This window comes from Pristis pectinata, chromosome 6, assembly GCF_009764475.1.
Source record: "Pristis pectinata isolate sPriPec2 chromosome 6, sPriPec2.1.pri, whole genome shotgun sequence".
Taxonomy (NCBI): Eukaryota; Metazoa; Chordata; class Chondrichthyes; order Rhinopristiformes; family Pristidae; genus Pristis; species Pristis pectinata.
The window spans coordinates 115,441,611-115,459,683 of NC_067410.1; the positions used below are offsets into that span (position 1 = coordinate 115,441,611).

Below are 18,073 nucleotides of genomic sequence, written 5' to 3' on the forward strand. Positions count from 1 at the left end.
ACCTTAAGCCTCTCCTCATATTCAATACTCTCCAATCCAGGCAGCATCCTGGTAAATCTCCTCTGCACCCTCTCCAACGCCTCCACATCCTTCCTATAATGAGGCGACCAGAACTGAACACAGTACTCTAAGTGTGGCCTAACTAGAGTTTTGTAAAGCTGCATCATAACCTCGCAGCTCTTAAACTCAATCCCGCGACTTATGAAAGCCAACATCCCATTGGTCTTCTTAACTGCTCTTTCCACCTGTGAGGCAACTTTCAACGAACTGTGAATATGAACCCCCAGATCCCTCTGCTCCTCCACACTGCCAAGTACCTTGCCGTTTACCCTGTACTCTGCCCTGGAGTTTGTCCTTCCAAAGTGTACCACCTCACACTTCTCCAGATTGAACTGCATCTGCCACTTGTCAGCCCAGCTCTGCATCCTATCAATATCCCTCTGTAAGCTCCAACAGCCCTCCACACTATCCACAACACCGCCTATCTTAGTGTCGTCCGCAAACTTACTAACCCAGCCCTCCACCCCCTCATCTAAGTCATCTATAAATATCACAAAAAGTAGAGGTCCCAGAACCGATCCTTGCGGGACACCACTAGTCACTGCCTTCCAATCCGAGGGCACTCCCTCCACCACAACCCTCTGCTTTCTACATGCAAGCCGATTCCTAATCCACACAGCCAAGCTTCCTTGGATCCCTCGGCCTCTGACCTTCTGAAGAAGCCTACCATGAGGAACCTTATCAAACGCCTTACTAAAATCCATGTAAACCACATCCACCACACTGCCCTCATCAATCTTCCTGGTCACCTCCTCAAAGAACTCTATCAGGCTTGTGAGGCAAGATCTTCCCTTCACAAAGCCATGCTGGCTGTCCCTAATCAGTCCATGATTCTCAAGGTGTTCATAAATCCTATCCCTTAGAATCCTTTCTAACAGCTTACCCACCACAGACGTGAGACTCACCGGTCTATAATTCCCTGGCCTATCCCTATTACCTTTTTTGAACAAGGGGACCACATTCGCAACCCTCCAATCCTCCGGCACCACCCCCGTAGACAACAAGGACTCAAAGATCCTTACCAGCGGTTCAGCAATCTCCTCCCTAGCCTCTCGAAGCAGCCTGGGGAAAATCCTGACAGGCCCCGGAGATTTATCTGTCTTAATATTATTTAACAACTTCAACACATCCTGTCTCTTGATATCAACAACCTCGAGAACATTACCCCTACCAGCACTCCCTTCCGCATCATCAAGACCCCTCTCCCTGGTGAATACCGAAGAGAAGTACTCATTGAGAACCTCCCACTTCTGCCGCCTCCAGGCAAATTCTCCCACCTTTGTCCTTAATCGGACCTACCTTCACCCTAGCCATCCTCCTACCCTTCACGTACTTGAAAAAGGCCTTGGGATTTTCCTTAACCCTACTAGCCAAAGCCTTTTCATGTCCCCTTCTAGCTCTCCTCAGCCCTTTCTTAAGTTCCTTCCTCGCTACCCTATATTCCTCACGGGCCCTGTCTGAACCTTGCTGCTTATACCTCACGTACGTTACCTTCTTCTCCCTAACTAGTCGTTCCACCTCTCTCGTCACCCACGGTTCCTTCACCCTGCCATTCCTTCTCTGCCTCACCGGGACATATTTATCTCTAACATCCTGCATAAGATCCCTGAATATCGACCACATCCCCATGGTACATTTTCCTTCAAAAAGGACATCCCAATTTACACTCCCATGTTCTCTCCTTATAGCCTCGTAGTTAGCCCTTCCCCAATTGAAAAACCTCTTGTCCTCTCTGCACCTGTCCCTGTCCATGACAATTTTAAAGGTTATGGAGCAATGGTCACTGTCCCCCAAATGCTCACCCACCAATAGATCCTTCACCTGTCCCGGTTCATTTCCTAAAACTAGATCTAACATGGCATTCCCTCTAGTCGGCCTGTCAACATACTGCGTCAGGAATCCCTCCTGGACACACTTAACAAATTCTGTCCCATCTAAACCTTTGGCACTAAGCAGGTTCCAGTCTATATTTGGGAAGTTGAAGTCTCCCATTATAATAACCCTGTTATTTCTGCTTCTCTCCAAACACTGCCTGCCAATCTGCTCCTCTATATCTCTACTGCTACCGGGGGGCTTATAGAATACTCCTAGTAGAGTAACTGCTCCTTTCTTGTTCCTTAACTCCACCCATACGGACTCTAGAGATGATCCTTCTACAACATCCATCTTTTCCACAGCCGTAACAGTGTCCCTGACCAGTATCGCCACCCCTCCCCCTCTTCTCCCCCCTTCCCTATCCCTCTTAAAACACCGAAAACCAGGAATATTCAATATCCACTCCTCTCCTGACGTCAGCCATGTCTCAGTAATAGCCACGATATCATAGTCCCCCATACTTATCCAAGCCCTCAGTTCATCCCCCTTATTCCTGACACTTCTTGCATTTAAGTAAACACACTTCAGTCCATCTATCTTACTACTTTTACAGCCTGTATTCTGCTTCTCCTTCCCCAAAGCCTCCCTGCCTGTTTGATCTAACTTTTCCCCATTCCCTTCTTCCTCTGACCTACTCCTCCGGTTCCCTTCCCCCTCACAAACTAGTTTAAACCCTCCTGTACCACCCTAGCAAATCTCGCCGCAAGGATATTGGCCCCCTTCTGGTTCGGGTATAACCCATCCTCTCTGTACAGGTCCCACCTTCCCGAGAAGAGATCCCAATGATCCAGAAATCTAAAACCCTCCCTCCTGCACCAACTTCTCAGCCACACATTTATCTGCCACCTCCTCCTATTCCTACCTTCACTATCACGTGGCACTGGCAGCAATCCCGAGATTGCTACCCTTGAAGTCCTGTTCCTCAATTTTCTGCCTAGCTCCCTGAACTCACTCTTCAGGACCTCATCCCCCTTCCTACCTATGTCATTGGTGCCAATATGGACCACAACCTCTGGCTGCTCTCCCTCCCACTCAAGAATTCTGTGGACCCGATCAGTGACATCCCGGACCCTGGCACCTGGGAGGCAACATACCATCCGGGATTCATGCTCACTGCCACAGAACCTCCTGTCTGTTTCCCTGACTATCGAGTCCCCTATCACTACCGCACGTCTCTTTCCCACCCTTCCCTTCTGAGCAGCAGTACCAGTCCCAGTGCCAGAGACCTGGTAGCTGCAGCTAGGCCCCTGCAGGTCATCCCGCTCAACAGCTTCCAAGGCAGAAAACTTGTTACTGAGGGGAACAGCCTCCGGGGCTCTCTGTCCTGTCTGCCTGCCTGACTTCTTCTTCCTCTTCCCTCCCCTGACCGTCACCATTCTATCTGCCTCCTGAACCTCAGATGTACCTACCCTAAGGGGGGTGACTGTCACCTGATGCACAGTGTCTACATAACTCTCTCCCTCCCTTATGCTGCGCAATGTTTGTAGCTGCGACTCCAGCTCATCAACTCTGAGCCGAAGTTCGTCCAGCCTCAAGCACTTACTGCAGATGTGGCCATCTTGGACCGCAGCAAGGTCCACGAGTTCCCACATCAAACAGCTGCAGCACACCACCATGTCCTCCATCTGACTACCTTTCTTTTTTCCCTAGTTAGTCCCACCTACAAATCTATAATGACCAAAAGCTAAACCTTGCCTTTACCTACTTACCAGCTACTTACCCTCCTTGCCCCTTCGCGCCGAAGCCCCTTGAGCCAAAGCCCAGAACACTCTGCTGCCACTCACTCCGCTGCCTGCTCCGACGCTGCCCGCTCTCTAGGCTGTTTGCTTTTTAAGCTGCCCGCGCCGCGCCTGCGCAGTCCAGCCCCCACTCGACTACTTAAAAAACTTACTAAAAAATCTAAACCTTACACTAAAAACCCTAACAAAAAACTTACCCTCACACTAACCTGCCTCAACCAATTCCTCTGACCACCTCCTGGGTGAAAAAGTTGCTCCTTAGGTTCCTATTAAATCTCTCCCCTCTCATTTTACACCTATGCCCTCTAGTTCTTGCACATCATTGCACATAGGTCAAGGACTCTTCATCAGAATTGTGAAAGTGAAAAACAAGTGTGTTAACTTGCAGAAGGGGGAGGGGTGCAGAGAGAACAGGAATGTCTGTGATGGGGGGCAGACAACAATTACTTTAAAACTGGCAGTCAGAGACAAATAATAAAAAAAAACGATGAAAAACACGATGATGCTGGAGGAACTCAGCAGGCTGAGCAGCATCTGTGGAGAAAAGCAGGCGGCGAACGTTTCAGGTCAGGACCCTTCTTCAGGACTGAAGATAGGAAAAGGGGAAGCCGATATATAGGAGGGAAAAGCAGCAGTGATAGGTGGACAAAAGAGGGAAGGTGGGGTGGGCCACAGGGTGGTGATAGGTAGATGCAGGTAAGAGATAGTGATGGGCAGGTGGGGGGGAGGAGGGGAGAGCAGATCCACCGGGGGATGGGTCAAAGGTAAGGAGAGAAAGGGGGAAAAATGCGTAGAAAATAGAGAGATAGGCAAGGAAGGGGAAGAAGAGAAGAAGCGTGGTGGGGGTAGGAGGCTTGTGGGGAAGGGGGGGGTGGGGATTACTTAAAGTGGGAGAATTCAATGCTGTTAGGCTGCAAGGTTCCAAGATGGAAAATGAGGTGCTGTTCCTCCAGCTTATGCTTGGAATTCTCCTGGCAGTGAAGGAAGCCGAGGACTGACATGTCAGTGATAGTGTGGGAGGGGGAGTTGAAGTGACTGGCAACGGGGAGATGCAGATCGCGGTTACGGACAGAGCGCAGGTGTTTTGCCAAATGGTCACCAAGTCTGCGTTTGGTCTCACCAATATGGAGGAGGCCACACTTGGAGCACCAAGTGCAGTAGGTGATATTAAGGGAGGTGCAGGTGAATCTGTCTCACCTGAAAGGACTCTTTGGGTTCCTGAATGGAGGTGGTGTAGGGGCAGGTGTTGCATCTATGGTGGGGGCAGTGGAAAGTTCCCGGGATGGGAACGGGATGGGTGGGGTGGTGGGAGGAGTGAACTAGAGAGTCACAGAGAGAGTGGTCCCTGCGAAAGGCAGGAAGGGGTGGGGAGGGGAAGATATGCTTGGTGGTGGGGTCCTGTTGGAGATGGCAGAAGTGGCGGAAAATGATGTGTTGGATACGTAGGCTAGTGGGATGAAATGTGAGGACAAGGGGGACCCTATCCCTGCTGGGTCTGGGAGGGGTGGGAGTGAGAGCGGAGGTGCGAGAAATGGCAGAGATGTGGGTGCGAGCTCTCTCAACCACAGTTGGGGGGAAGCTCCAGTTAGAAAAGAAGTTGGACATCTCGGATGTCCTGGAGTGGAAAGCCTCATCATGGGAGTAGAGGCGGCGGAGGCAGCGAAATTGAGAAAAAGGGATAGCATCCTTTCAAGAGACGGTGGGAGGAGCTGTAATCGAGGTAGCTGTGGGTGTCAGTGGGTTTATAGAAGATGTCAGTGGATAAGGAATCTCCTGAGATGGAGATGGAAAGATCGAGAAAAGAGGTGTCAAAGATAGTCAGTGAATTGGAGAGCAGAGTGAAAATTAGTGGCGAAATATATGAAACTGTCGAGTTCCACACGGATACAAGAGGTGGCACCAATGTAGTCATTGATACAGCGGAGAAAGAGTTGAGGAATGGGGCTGGAGTAGGCTTGGGACAGAGACTGTTCAACGTAGCCAACAAAGAGGCAGGCATGGACATCTGAGGTGCCCAACTTCTTTTCTAAACAGGGCTTCCCCCCTACTGTGGTTGAGAGAACTTGCACCCATATCTCTGACATTTCCAGCACCTCTGCTCTCACCCCCACCCCTCCCAGACCCAACACGGATAGGGTCTCCTTTGTCCTCACATTTCATCCCACCAGCCTACATATCCAACACATCATTCTCTGCCTCTCGCCACTTTCACCATCTCCAACGGGACCCCACCACCAAGCATATCTTCTTCTCCCCACCCCTTTCTGACTTTAGCAGGGACCACTCTCTCTGTGACTCTCTCATTCACTCCTCCCCGCCCCCCCAATCCATCTCGCTCCAACCCCGGGAACTTTCCACTACCCCCGCCATAGGTACAACACCTACCCCTACACCACCTCCATCTCCTCCATCCAGGGACCCAAACAGTCCTTTCAGGTGATACAGAGATTCATCTGCATGTCCCTTAATATCTATGCATTCAGTGCTCCAAGAGTGGCCCCCTCTACATTGGTGAGACCAAACGCAGACTAGGTGACCATTTCGCAGAACACCTGCACTCTGTCCGTAACCGTGATCTACATCTCCCTGTTGCCAGTCACTTCAATTCCCCCTCCCACACTATCACAGATATGTCAGTCCTCAGCCTCCTCCACTGCCAGGAGAATTCCAAGTGCAAACTGGAGGAACAGCACCTCATATGATTGAGTTTAGTTTCAAGTTTGAGAAGGAGAAGCTGATAACTGGTGTATCGATATTTCAGTGGAATAAGGGAAATTACAAAGGTATGAGAGATGAGTTGGCCCAAATTGATTGGAGGAGTAAGTTAGCTGGAGGGATGGCAGAGGAAAAATGGAAGAAATTTCTACAGGAAATAAGGACAATGCAGGACAGATATATTCCAAGAAAAAAGAAGGTTTTGAATGGAAAAAAGGCACAGATGTGGATAACGAGGGAGGTGAAGGATAAAATAAAAGCAAAAGGGGCGGCGTACAAAGTAGCAAAAATTAGTGGGAAAACAGAAGATTGGAACGATTTTAAAAATCTGCAGAGAGAAACTAAGAAAGTCATTAGGAAAGCAAAGATGAGTTACGAAAGGAAGCTGGCGGACAACATTCGGAAGGATTCTAAGAGTTTTTTTAAATACATAAGGAATAAAAGAGAGACACGGGTTGACATAGGACCAATTGATAACGGTGCAGGAGGTATTATAATGGATGATAGTGAGATGGCAAGGGAATTGAATGAATATTTTGCATCGGTCTTCACCGTGGAGGACATAAGCAATGTGCCCATTAGTCAGGAGTCTCACGAATTGGAGCTGAGTTCAATTGAGATTAATAGGGAGAAGGTGCTTGGAAAACTAAAGGGGCTTAAGGCTGATAAGTCTCCCGGACCGGATGAGGTGCATCCCCGGGTTCTGAAGGAGGTGGCTGTGGAGATAGCGGAGGCGTTGGCAATTATTTTTCAGGAATCGATAGATTCTGGCATGGTTCCGGAGGACTGGAGGGTAGCGAATGTAGTTCCGTTGTATAAGAAAGGTGGGAGGCAGCACAAAGGCAATTACAGACCTATTAGTCTGACGTCAGTGGTGGGAAAATTATTGGAGTCTATCCTCAAGGAGGAGGTTACCGAATACCTAGAGGCGCAAGGCAAGATAGGACCTAGTCAACATGGTTTTGTGAAGGGGAGGTCCTGTCTGACCAACCTATTGGAGTTTTTTTGAAGAAATCACAGGTAGGGTGGATAAGGGAGAGGCGGTAGACGTTGTGTATTTAGACTTTCAAAAGGCCTTCGATAAGGTGCCTCACAAGAGACTGATTAATAAGATGAGAGGTCATGGAATTATGGGCAGGGTAGCAAAATGGGTGGAGCATTGGCTGGTTGGCAGGAAGCAAAGGGTGGAAATAAAAGGATCTCGTTCTGGTTGGTTACCGGTTACTAGTGGTGTGCCGCAGGGGTCGGTGTTGGGGCCACTCCTTTTTACCTTGTACATCAATGATTTGGATGATGGAATAAATGGTTGTGTGGCTAAGTTTGCGGATGACACCAAGATAAGTGGAGGAGTAGGGAGCATAGAGGAAATAGAAAGAATGCAGAGGGACCTAGACAGTTTAGGAGAATGGGCAAGGAAATGGCAGATGAGATTCAATGTTGAGAAATGTGCAGTTGTACACTTTGGAAGCAGAAATAAGCGGGTAGATTATTATCTAGAAGGAGAGAAGATTGATAGTGCGGTAGTACAAAGGGACTTGGGGGTACTCGTACAAGATACCTTAAAAGTTAACCACCAGGTTGGATCGGTGGTTAAGAAAGCGAATGCTATGTTGGCATTCATCTCGAGAGGTATAGTGTATAAAAGTAAGGAAGTGTTGATGAGGCTCTACGGGGCGCTAGTGAGGCCTCATTTGGAATACTGTGCGCAGTTTTGGGCCCCACATCTTAGGAAGGATGTGCTGACGTTGGAGAGGGTTCAGAGGAGATTTACGAGAATGATTCCAGGAATGAAAGGTCTTAAGTATGATGAGCGTTTGTCGGCTCTTGGACTGTACTCGCTGGAGTACAGAAGGATGAGAGGGGACCTCGTAGCGACATTTAAAATGTTGACAGGTAAGGATAGAGTAGATGTGGCTAGGCTGTTTCCCTTGGTGGGCGTGTCCAGGACCAGAGGGCACAATCTTAGAATTAGAGGGTACAGTTTCAAGACAGAGGTGAGGAGAAATTTCTTTACCCAGAGGGTGGTGAAATTGTGGAACTCCTTGCCACGCACAGCAGTGGAGGCCAGATCAGTGGGGGTATTCAAGGAGGAGATAGACAGATATCTAAATAGTCAGGGTATCAAGGGATATGGGGATAAGGCTGGAAAATGGGATTAGAATAGTTTTTTTTTCTTTTCTTCTTTTTTTCCCACCCCATTTCTTTTTCCCTTTTCCTTGGAGCAGACTCGATGGGCCGAATGGCCTGCTTCTGCTCCCTTGTCTTGTGATCTTGTGATTTTCCATCTTGGAACCTCGCAGCCTGTCACAAACCAGCAACAAAAGAAACACACTGAGCATGATTCAGTGTTAAAAACTATTTTATTAATCACTACTTATGATAATACGTAAAATAAAAGTAAAAATGTTAGTATGTTAGAATTCAAAAATGTTAAACCTCGAACGTTAACCCCAAAACTAAACTCGTCGTGTGTGTGTGTGACAAAGTCCAAAACTCCCAGTTCCTGAATGGTTCTTAAAGTTCAGTTCCGCAAGCCATAAGGTGAAACATGAGCAAGGGCTTCTTCAACAACCACCGTTGTCTGAAGATAAGATGTAGATGTAGAAAAACATAGAGAGAGTACATACGAAATCCAAATGTTCCACGATGGAACCCAAACGACACTTCAGTGTTTACTCGGTAGTGACTTCCTCACCCCGAAAAGCATCCGAACCGTGGTCGTCCACATACAAATACCTGTTTCCTTCTACAGGTCAGCAACAAAGTGAACTCCACCGGATTACTTCCAACTTCCATACATGGATTTCAGTGGCAAACACAGTTATTGTTTCTCATCCATCGATAGAGAAAACAAGCAGGCTGGTGTCTCTCTCCCTTCTCTCTCTCTCCTTCTTCTTCTTCTTCTTCTACAACGTCATTACGTCCTTTATCTTCTATTGACGTAAGCACGCCCCACACACACATACACACACACTCTCTATCTTAAAGGGACTTTCACTGAGTCCGTAACACCTCCCACCTAAAAAAAAATTTTCCCAAGAAAAATTTTAACCGCGCATAGTTAGTAATGTTAATAATTATCATGCTACACAACTACAGACTATCAGATTAGTACAGATACATGTTTCCCATTTAACATCGAGAAAGACAATCAGCAATCACATTATCTTTGCCTTTAATGTGAGTTATCCTGAGATCAAACTCTTGCAAAATTAAACTCCAGTTTAACAGCCTTCTGTTCTTGTTTTTGACTCGGCTCAGAAACACCAATGGGTTATGATCTGTATACACAGTCAATGGTTTCTGAGCGGTGCAAACATATACACTGAAATGTTGCAAGGCTAAAACAAGCGACAGTAATTCTTTCTCTATGGTGGAATAATTCTTTTGATGCTCATTAAATTTCTTTGAAAAGTAAGCTACAGGATGGTCAATATCATCAAGGTCACCCTTCTGCAACAACACAGCTCCTGCAGCTTCATCACTGGCATCTACTGCTAATGAAAATGGCTTTTCAAAGTCAGGTGTTTTGAGCACAGGATGGTAGCATAAAATGGCTTTCAGTTTCTCAAATGCTTCTTGACAAGAATCTGTCCAAACAAACTTTACTCCCTTCTTCAGAAGATTAGTTAGGGGAAGAGCAATATCAGCAAAGTTTTTACAAAATTTTCGATAATATCCAACCATTCCCAAAAATCTTCTAACAGTCCTCGTACCTGTGGGAATAGGGAACTCAGATATTGCTTAAACTTTTGCCTGAACAGGAGCTTGCTTGCCTTGACCTACAACATAACCAAGATACGTCACAGTGGCATGGCCAAATTCACTTTTAGCCAAGTTAACTGTAAGGTTAGCCTTGGAAAGTCTTTCAAACAACCTTTCTAACGCAGAGATGTGATCCTCCTATGTATCATTCCCAGTCACTAAGTCGTCAATGTAGGCATCTGTATGTTTTAACCCATGAATCACTGAATTAATCATTCTTTGAAATGTTGCCGGAGCATTTTTCATTCCAAATGGCAAAACATTGTATTCATACAATCCAGAAGGGGTTACAAAGGCTGAAATCTCCCTTCCTCTATCTGTTAATGGAACACACCAGTACCCTTTTAATAGGTCAATCTTTGTAAGAAATTTTTGCCTTTCCCACTCTGTCTATGCAATCATCCACCCTAGGAATAGGGTAAGCATCTGACTTTGTTACAGCATTCACTTTCCTGTAATCTGTGCAAAATCTAACAGTTCCATCAGGTTTAGGTACAATAACACAGGGCGAACTCCAATTTGAAGTAGAATGTCTAATAATATCATTTTCCAACATGTATTTTATTTCCTGATCAACAAGTTTACTTTTTTCTACATTCATTCGATATGGGTATTGTTTGATTGGTTTTGCATCCCCAACATCAACATCATGGGTAATTATCGATGTTCTGTTTGGAACATCTGGGAACAAATTTTAAAATTTTAAAATTAATTCTCTCATCTGTTGTTTTTGTGAAACTTGTAAATGATCCAACTTCGTTTCAAGGTTCTCCATGATATTTTAGTTTTTTAGTTTCGATGGAACAATATTTGGTCTAAATTGGCCTTCCTCAACATCAACATCAGGCATTCTAGAAACAACCTTTACACCATCCACCAAGGCCACAACTGAATCCCTCTCATAATAAGGTTTTAGCATGTTTACATGACAGAGTTGTGTTTTCTTGCGTCTATCTGGTGTTTTGATTATATATGTTAGATCAGTCACTCGAGATTCAATAACATAGGGTCCAGAAAAACGAGCTTGCAAGGGATTATTTTGGCTAGGGAAAAATACCAACACCTTTTGCCCCACTGCAAATGTCCTAGGCCGAGCACGTCTATCAAAATATGTCTTCATTCTTATCTGGCTTGTTTTCAGATTCTCTCTCGCTAGCTGGCAGACTCTCTCCAACCGAGTTTTAAATTTTTGGACATAGTCCAACAGACTCAAGTGAACTTCCTCATTAACCCATTGCTCTCTTAACAACTCCAAAGGTCCTCTCACCCTATGTCCAAATACAAGCTCAAACGGACTAAATCCTATTGACTCCTGGATCGATTCTCTAACGGCAAACAAAAGTAAATGGATACCTTCGTCCCAATCCTTTGTGTTTTCAAAGCAATAAGTCTTCAGCATATTTTTGAGAGTAGAATGAAATCTCTCCAGAGCTCCTTGAGATTCTGGGTGATATGCAGATGATACAATCTGCTTTGCTCCCAGCTCATAGACTATTTGTTGAAAAATTTTTGACATAAAATTACTACCTTGATCAGATTGGATTTCTTTTGGCAAACCAAACAAGGTAAGAAATTTTACAAGAGCCTTTGACACCGTCTTGGCCTTAATATTTCTAAGGGGTATTGCCTCTGGAAATCTAGAAGTGGCACACATGATGGTTAACAAATACTGATTTCCAGTCTTAGACTTTGGTAAGGGGCCAACACAGTCCACAATCACCTTCGAAAAGGGCTCCCCAAAAGCAGGAATTGGTTTCAATGGAGCCACAGGGGGTTTTTGATTTGGTTTACCTACCATCTGACATGTGTGGCAGGTTCGACAAAACATCACCACATCTTTTCTCAAACCAGGCCAATAGAATTGTTTCAAGATCTTCCCTACAGTTTTATTCACACCAAAATGACCACCCAAAGGCATACTGTGGGCCAGGTTTAAAATCTCATCCCTATAAACTTTTGGAACAACAACCTGATGAATAACTTCCCATTCCTCATTAACAGGAACATGAGGAGGTCTCCATTTCCTCATTAACACTCCATTTTTGACATAGTATCCAGTTGGCACTTTTTCAATCTCCTCACATGAGAGTGCTTTTTCTTTCAATTCTGTCAACTCAGGGTCCTTTGTCTGTTCCACCATAAAATCTTTCCTCGACAAAGACAAATCTTTAAATTCAGGCTCACTATAAGGATGTTGATCCTCCAGTGAAGACAGAAAAGTCTCAGACAAGGCATCATAATTTTCTTCCTGTTTAGGACTGTCACAAGGAACTACATCAGACTGCACCGGATTGTCTGTCTTGGCTAATTCTCTAGCTCTAGCTCGAGTCACCGCACATGATGGGTAAACATCTGGATCATTCTCAGACTCATCAATCCTTGGTTTGGTTGTTAACCGTACCACAGGATCACTTTCTCCATCTGCAAGGTCATTTCCCAATAACAAAGAAACTCCTTCCACTGGCAAACTAGGTCTTATCCCTATCTCGACTGGTCCTTCTACGAACTTTGACTTTAAAATCACCCTGTGAAAAGGGACAGACATGGTCTCACCTGTAACGCCTCGTACTAGATTTACTTCACCAGTGTCACTTTCTTCACCAAAATTTAAAACACTGTCCAGCAAGAGAGATTGACTAGCCCCAGTATCTCTAAGAATTTTCACTGGCACCTGGGGTGACTCATCATTCAGTGAAACAAAACCCTCTGATACATACGAACGGAATTCTTTTCTCACCTCCTCCAACTTTTCCGCTTTTCCCTCTTGCAAGGACTGATCTTTAACAGCATCTCCTAAACCTTTTTGATTTTTAATTGCCTGAAAGCAAGCATTGGGCCCAGCTTCCTTCTTTTTCTTCAAAAGGGCACAATTAGATATCACGTGGCCAGGTTTCCTACAGTAATAACAAGTACGCTCAACAGGTTTCTCCAGCCCTGGCTTCTTTTCATCTTTTCCTTTTTGATTACCTCCCAATTTAATCTCTGGTTTACCTGGATTGTCTTTGTAACTCTTTGGAAAGGTTTTAAGTTGTCCCCATTTGGATTTATGGGTTAAAGCATAATCATCTGCCAACCTAGCAGTTTCTTGTAAAGTTTCCACTGCCTTTTCATTTAAATATGTTGTTAATTCAGCTGGAACACATCTTTTAAAGTCTTCCACTAGTATCAATTCTGTCAATTTATCATAATCCCCATCTACATTTTTAGCCAGGCACCATCGTTCAAAACATATTCTCTTTCCATTGGCAAATTCCATATAAGTCTGATCTGCAGATTTCCTCAAGTCTCTGAATTTTTGTCTATAAGCCTCAGGGACCAATTCATAGGCCTTCAAAATAGCTTGTTTTACCTTGGTATAATCAGCTGCATCCTCAGCAGACAAAGCAGAATAAGCTTTTTGAGCTTTACCTTTAATCACACTCTGTACCATAAGAGCCCATCCTTTCCTTGGCCAGTTTGAACTCACAGCAACCTTTTCAAAATGTTGGAAATACTGATCAACCAGATCTTCTTCAAACGGAGGGACTAATCGAACCTCCCTGCTGGCTGAAAAACCATCATCAGAATCAGATTCCAAACTCCTACGCTTCATTTGTAACTCATGCTGCCTCTGTTTTTCCTTCTCCTCTGCCTCAAACTTTAACCGAATTAGTTCCCGTTCCCGTTCAGCCTCTAACTTCATCCGAGTTATCTCTTGTTCAGTCTCTAATTTCTTTTGTTCGGCCTCTAATCTCTTTTGCTCTCGTTCAGCTTCTATCTTTAACTGGGTTTGTTCTCGTTCAGCTTCTAATTTATTTTGCTCTCGTTCAGCCTCTATCTTTGCCAGCTGCACCTGTGCCTCAGAAATTGCTATTTCACTGCCAGGAAACTGTTTTAACACTTCCTTCTCAAACACCACCTTTTCCACATAATGGCCAGCTATCAGTCTCTGAATATCTGCTTTTCTCATAGACTGCTTTACTTCAGTAAGGTTTAGCCTTGTAGCAATCTTTATCAAATCATCCTTTTTCGCCACCTCCAATCCCTTTTGGGTTGGTGACTCCAAAAATGCCTTAATATCCATTGCTGCTGGTTTCCACACACACAAGCCAATTAAAAAGAATTTATCAGACCTCCCTCAAAAATCTTTGGATTGAATCTCGAACAAATCTCGTCAATCTGGGGTACAATCCCAGACGACACTCGTTAACCTTGGGAACTATCCCGGACGAGCCCCCAATTTGTCACAAACCAGCAACAAAAGAAACACACTGAGCATGATTCAGTGTTAAAAACTATTTTATTAATCACTACTTATGATAATACGTAAAATAAAAGTAAAAATGTTAGTATGTTAGAATTCAAAAATGTTAAACCTCGAACGTTAACCCCAAAACTAAACTCGTCGTGTGTGTGTATGACAAAGTCCAAAACTCCCAGTTCCTGAATGGTTCTTAAAGTTCAGTTCCGCAAGCCATAAGGTGAAACATGAGCAAGGGCTTCTTCAACAACCACCGTTGTCTGAAGATAAGATGTAGATGTAGAAAAACATAGAGAGAGTACATACGAAATCCAAATGTTCCACGATGGAACCCAAACGACACTTCAGTGTTTACTCGGTAGTGACTTCCTCACCCCGAAAAGCATCCGAACCGTGGTCGTCCACATACAAATACCTGTTTTCTTCTACAGGTCAGCAACAAAGTGAACTCCACCGGATTACTTCCAACTTCCATACATGGATTTCAGTGGCAAACACAGTTATTGTTTCTCATCCATCGATAGAGAAAACAAGCAGGCTGGTGTCTCTCTCCCTTCTCTCTCTCTCCTTCTTCTTCTTCTTCTTCTACAACGTCATTATGTCCTTTATCTTCTATTGACGTAAGCACGCCCCACACACACATACACACACACTCTCTATCTTAAAGGGACTTTCACTGAGTCTGTAACACAGCCGAACGCATGAACATTGAATTCTCCCACTTTAAGTAATTCCCACCATCCTTCACCACAACCCTCCCCCTCCCCCTCCCCCCCATGCTTCTTCCCTTCTTCCCTTTCCTACCCTATCTTTTTTTCTCTACCCTTTTTTTTATCCCTTTCTGTCCCTACCTTTGACCGGTCCCCTGATGGATCTGCACTCCCCACCTCCCCCGCACCTGCCTATAACTATCTCTTACATGCATCTACCTATCACCACCTTGTGCCCACCCCACCTCCCCTCTTTTGTCCACCTATCACTGCTCTGCTTTTCCCTCCTATATATTGGGCTTCCCCTTTTCCTATCTTCAGTCCTGAGGAAGCGTTCTGCACCGAAACATTGACCGCATGTTTTTCTCCACGGATGCTGCCTGGCCTGCTGAGTTCCTCCAGCATCATCGTGTTTTTTATCTAAGTTCTTCCAGTGTTCTGTTTTTGTTCCAGATTCCGGCATCTGCAGTCCTTTGTTTCTCTAGTAAACGAAACAAATTGGAACAGAAAAATACAACAACATTGGAGAGAGAGAGAGAAAGAGAAAATGGGGATTACCTGAAATTGTTAAATTCAAATTAAGTTCCAGGTGCTGCAATGTGCCCAGTTGGTGCAATGCTATTCTTCGAGTTTATGTTGGGCACAGCACCTCATTTTCCATCTTAGAACCTTGCAGCCGAATGGCATGAACATTGAATTCTCCCACTTTAAGTAATCCCTGTAGCTGTGACACTTTACTCTGTATTCTGTTATTGTTTTTACTCTGTACTTCCTCAATGCACTGTGTAATGAAGTGATCTGTATGAATTGTATGCAAGACAAGTTTTTCAATGTACCTCGGTACAAGTGACAGTAATAAACCAATTTCAATTTCAATTCCAATTAACCTTCTGGACCACCCTACCATGCAGGACCTTGTTAAAGGCCTTGCTAAAGTCCATGTAGTCCATTGTAGCTGTTATTGTGTGCTGTTCTGGTCACCTAGCTATAGGAAGGATGTCATTAAGGTGGAAATGGTGCAGGAAAGGTTCACAAGGATGTTACCGGGACTGGAGGGTAGGCAACTTGGTCAGCATGGATGAGTTGGGCTAAAGGACATGTTTCCGTGCTCTATGACTCTTTTCATTCTATTAAAATTAATAATTTCACACTTCTGTATTAAATTTCATTTACCTTTCCAAAAGTCTCCCTCTGTCCTCCTAAAGTCTGGTACATTCCTGCTCAGTTCACAAGTTGTGTCATCTGCAAACATTGAAATTATGCACCAGAACTATAGTTCAGTCATTGGTCTTCATCAGGAAGAACAGTGGTCCTGGTATTCAATCTGGGAACCCCACAGCTAACTTTCCTCTAGTCTAAGAAACAGCAGTCCACCAGAAGTATATTTTCTGTACATTGCCTAAATTTCATATCTATGCTGTCATATGATCTGTAAATTGGCTATTTTACTTTATCAAACTCCCTTTGCAGGTCCATACAAGATCCCGCTCACTACCCTTGACAACATACATCCAAAGACCCATTAATTAAATGCAATTTCCCTTCAACAAATTTACTATGTTATCAATTATTAATTCATATTTTTCCAAAACTCAATGTTTGCCTAAGATCATTGCACTTAATTGTCCATCACGACCAACAATTGTCTTGTTGCCTTGTGGGTGATTGAGATTGACTGATGTTGTGGGAAGTGAGTCCTGGCTGGATTGCTATTCCGTGAACTAAATTATCTACCTCTCCCTGTAGGGCCCTTTATGAGGGATTCACATTGACACTCAGTGGAAATTCGCTGCTGTTCCCAGTGCAGAGACTGACAGATGATGACATTGTGGTTCTGGTTCGTCTCCTGCATCAAAGCTCCTTCATCACAGGTAACTTCTCACAGATTAGCCTTCACCCTTCAATCTGTTTCCTTTTGCCAAGTGGCTTCTGTGTCTAAAGGAGAATGAAGAAATGTCGGAGCTATTAAACAAATACTTTGGTTCTGTCTTCATGGAAGAGAAAACAAATTCCCAGAAACTGAAATCCAAAAAACTGAACACGAAACATAGAACACAGAACATTGAACGGTAAAGCACAGGAACAGGCCCTTTGGCCCACCATGTCTGTGCTGAGCTAATTACACTGATCATTAAATGCCCAACTAAGCTAATCTTTCCGCCTACACAATGTCCATATCCCTCCATTCTCTGCACATTCATGTGCCTATTTAAGAGCCTCTTAAATGTCTCTATCGTATTTGTCTCCACCACCACCCCTGGCAGCGCATTCCAGTCACCCACCACTCTCTGTGTAAAAAAAAAACTTGCTCCACACATCCCCTTTAAAAATTCCCCCTCACCTTAAATACATGCCCTCTGGTATGAGACGTTTCAACCTTGGGAAAAAGATACTGGCTGTCTATCTATGCCTCTCATAATCTTATAAACTTCCATCAGGTTTCCCCTCAGCCTCTGCTGCTCCAGAGAAAACAACCCAAGTTTGTCCATCCTCTCCTTATAGCACATGCCCTCTAATCCAGGCAGCATCCTGGTGAACCACTTCTGCACCATCTCCAAAGCCTCCACATCCTTCCTATAAAGACAGGAAGATGCTGCAAATCTGAAATAAAAACAGAAAAAAACCAGAAATGCTCATTGAGTCAGGCAGCATCTGTGGAAGGAGAAGCAGAATGAATGTTTCAGGTCAAAGACCCTTCATCAGAACTGGAAATGTAAGAATGGTTGAATGTGATGTTGAGACAAAGATTCACCACCCTCTGAAGTTGAAATGTTTTCTCATCGCAGCCCTGAATGGTCAGTTCCTTGTTTTGAGCTTGTGATATAGGTTCTTGTCACCCCAGCATGCCCACATCTACCCCATCAAACCCTATGAGAATTATGTACGTTTAAGTTGTATCACCTTTCATTCCTCAAAATCAAGCATGTAGAGGCCCCATCTGCTTCATCTCTCCTCATACAACAAACTTA

General features: G+C 44.6%; 1 protein-coding gene across 1 annotated transcript in view; it reads left to right on the forward strand.

Annotated features, from left to right (window-relative positions):
• The window catches only part of lrrc34 (leucine rich repeat containing 34), an 87,997-nt gene that overhangs the window by 7,268 nt on the left and 62,656 nt on the right, over positions 1–18,073 (forward strand). The window contains exon 3 of the mRNA XM_052018960.1: positions 16,851–16,975. Within this exon, the coding sequence (XP_051874920.1) occupies positions 16,851–16,975 (125 nt within the window). The remainder of the gene's footprint in view (positions 1–16,850; positions 16,976–18,073) is intronic.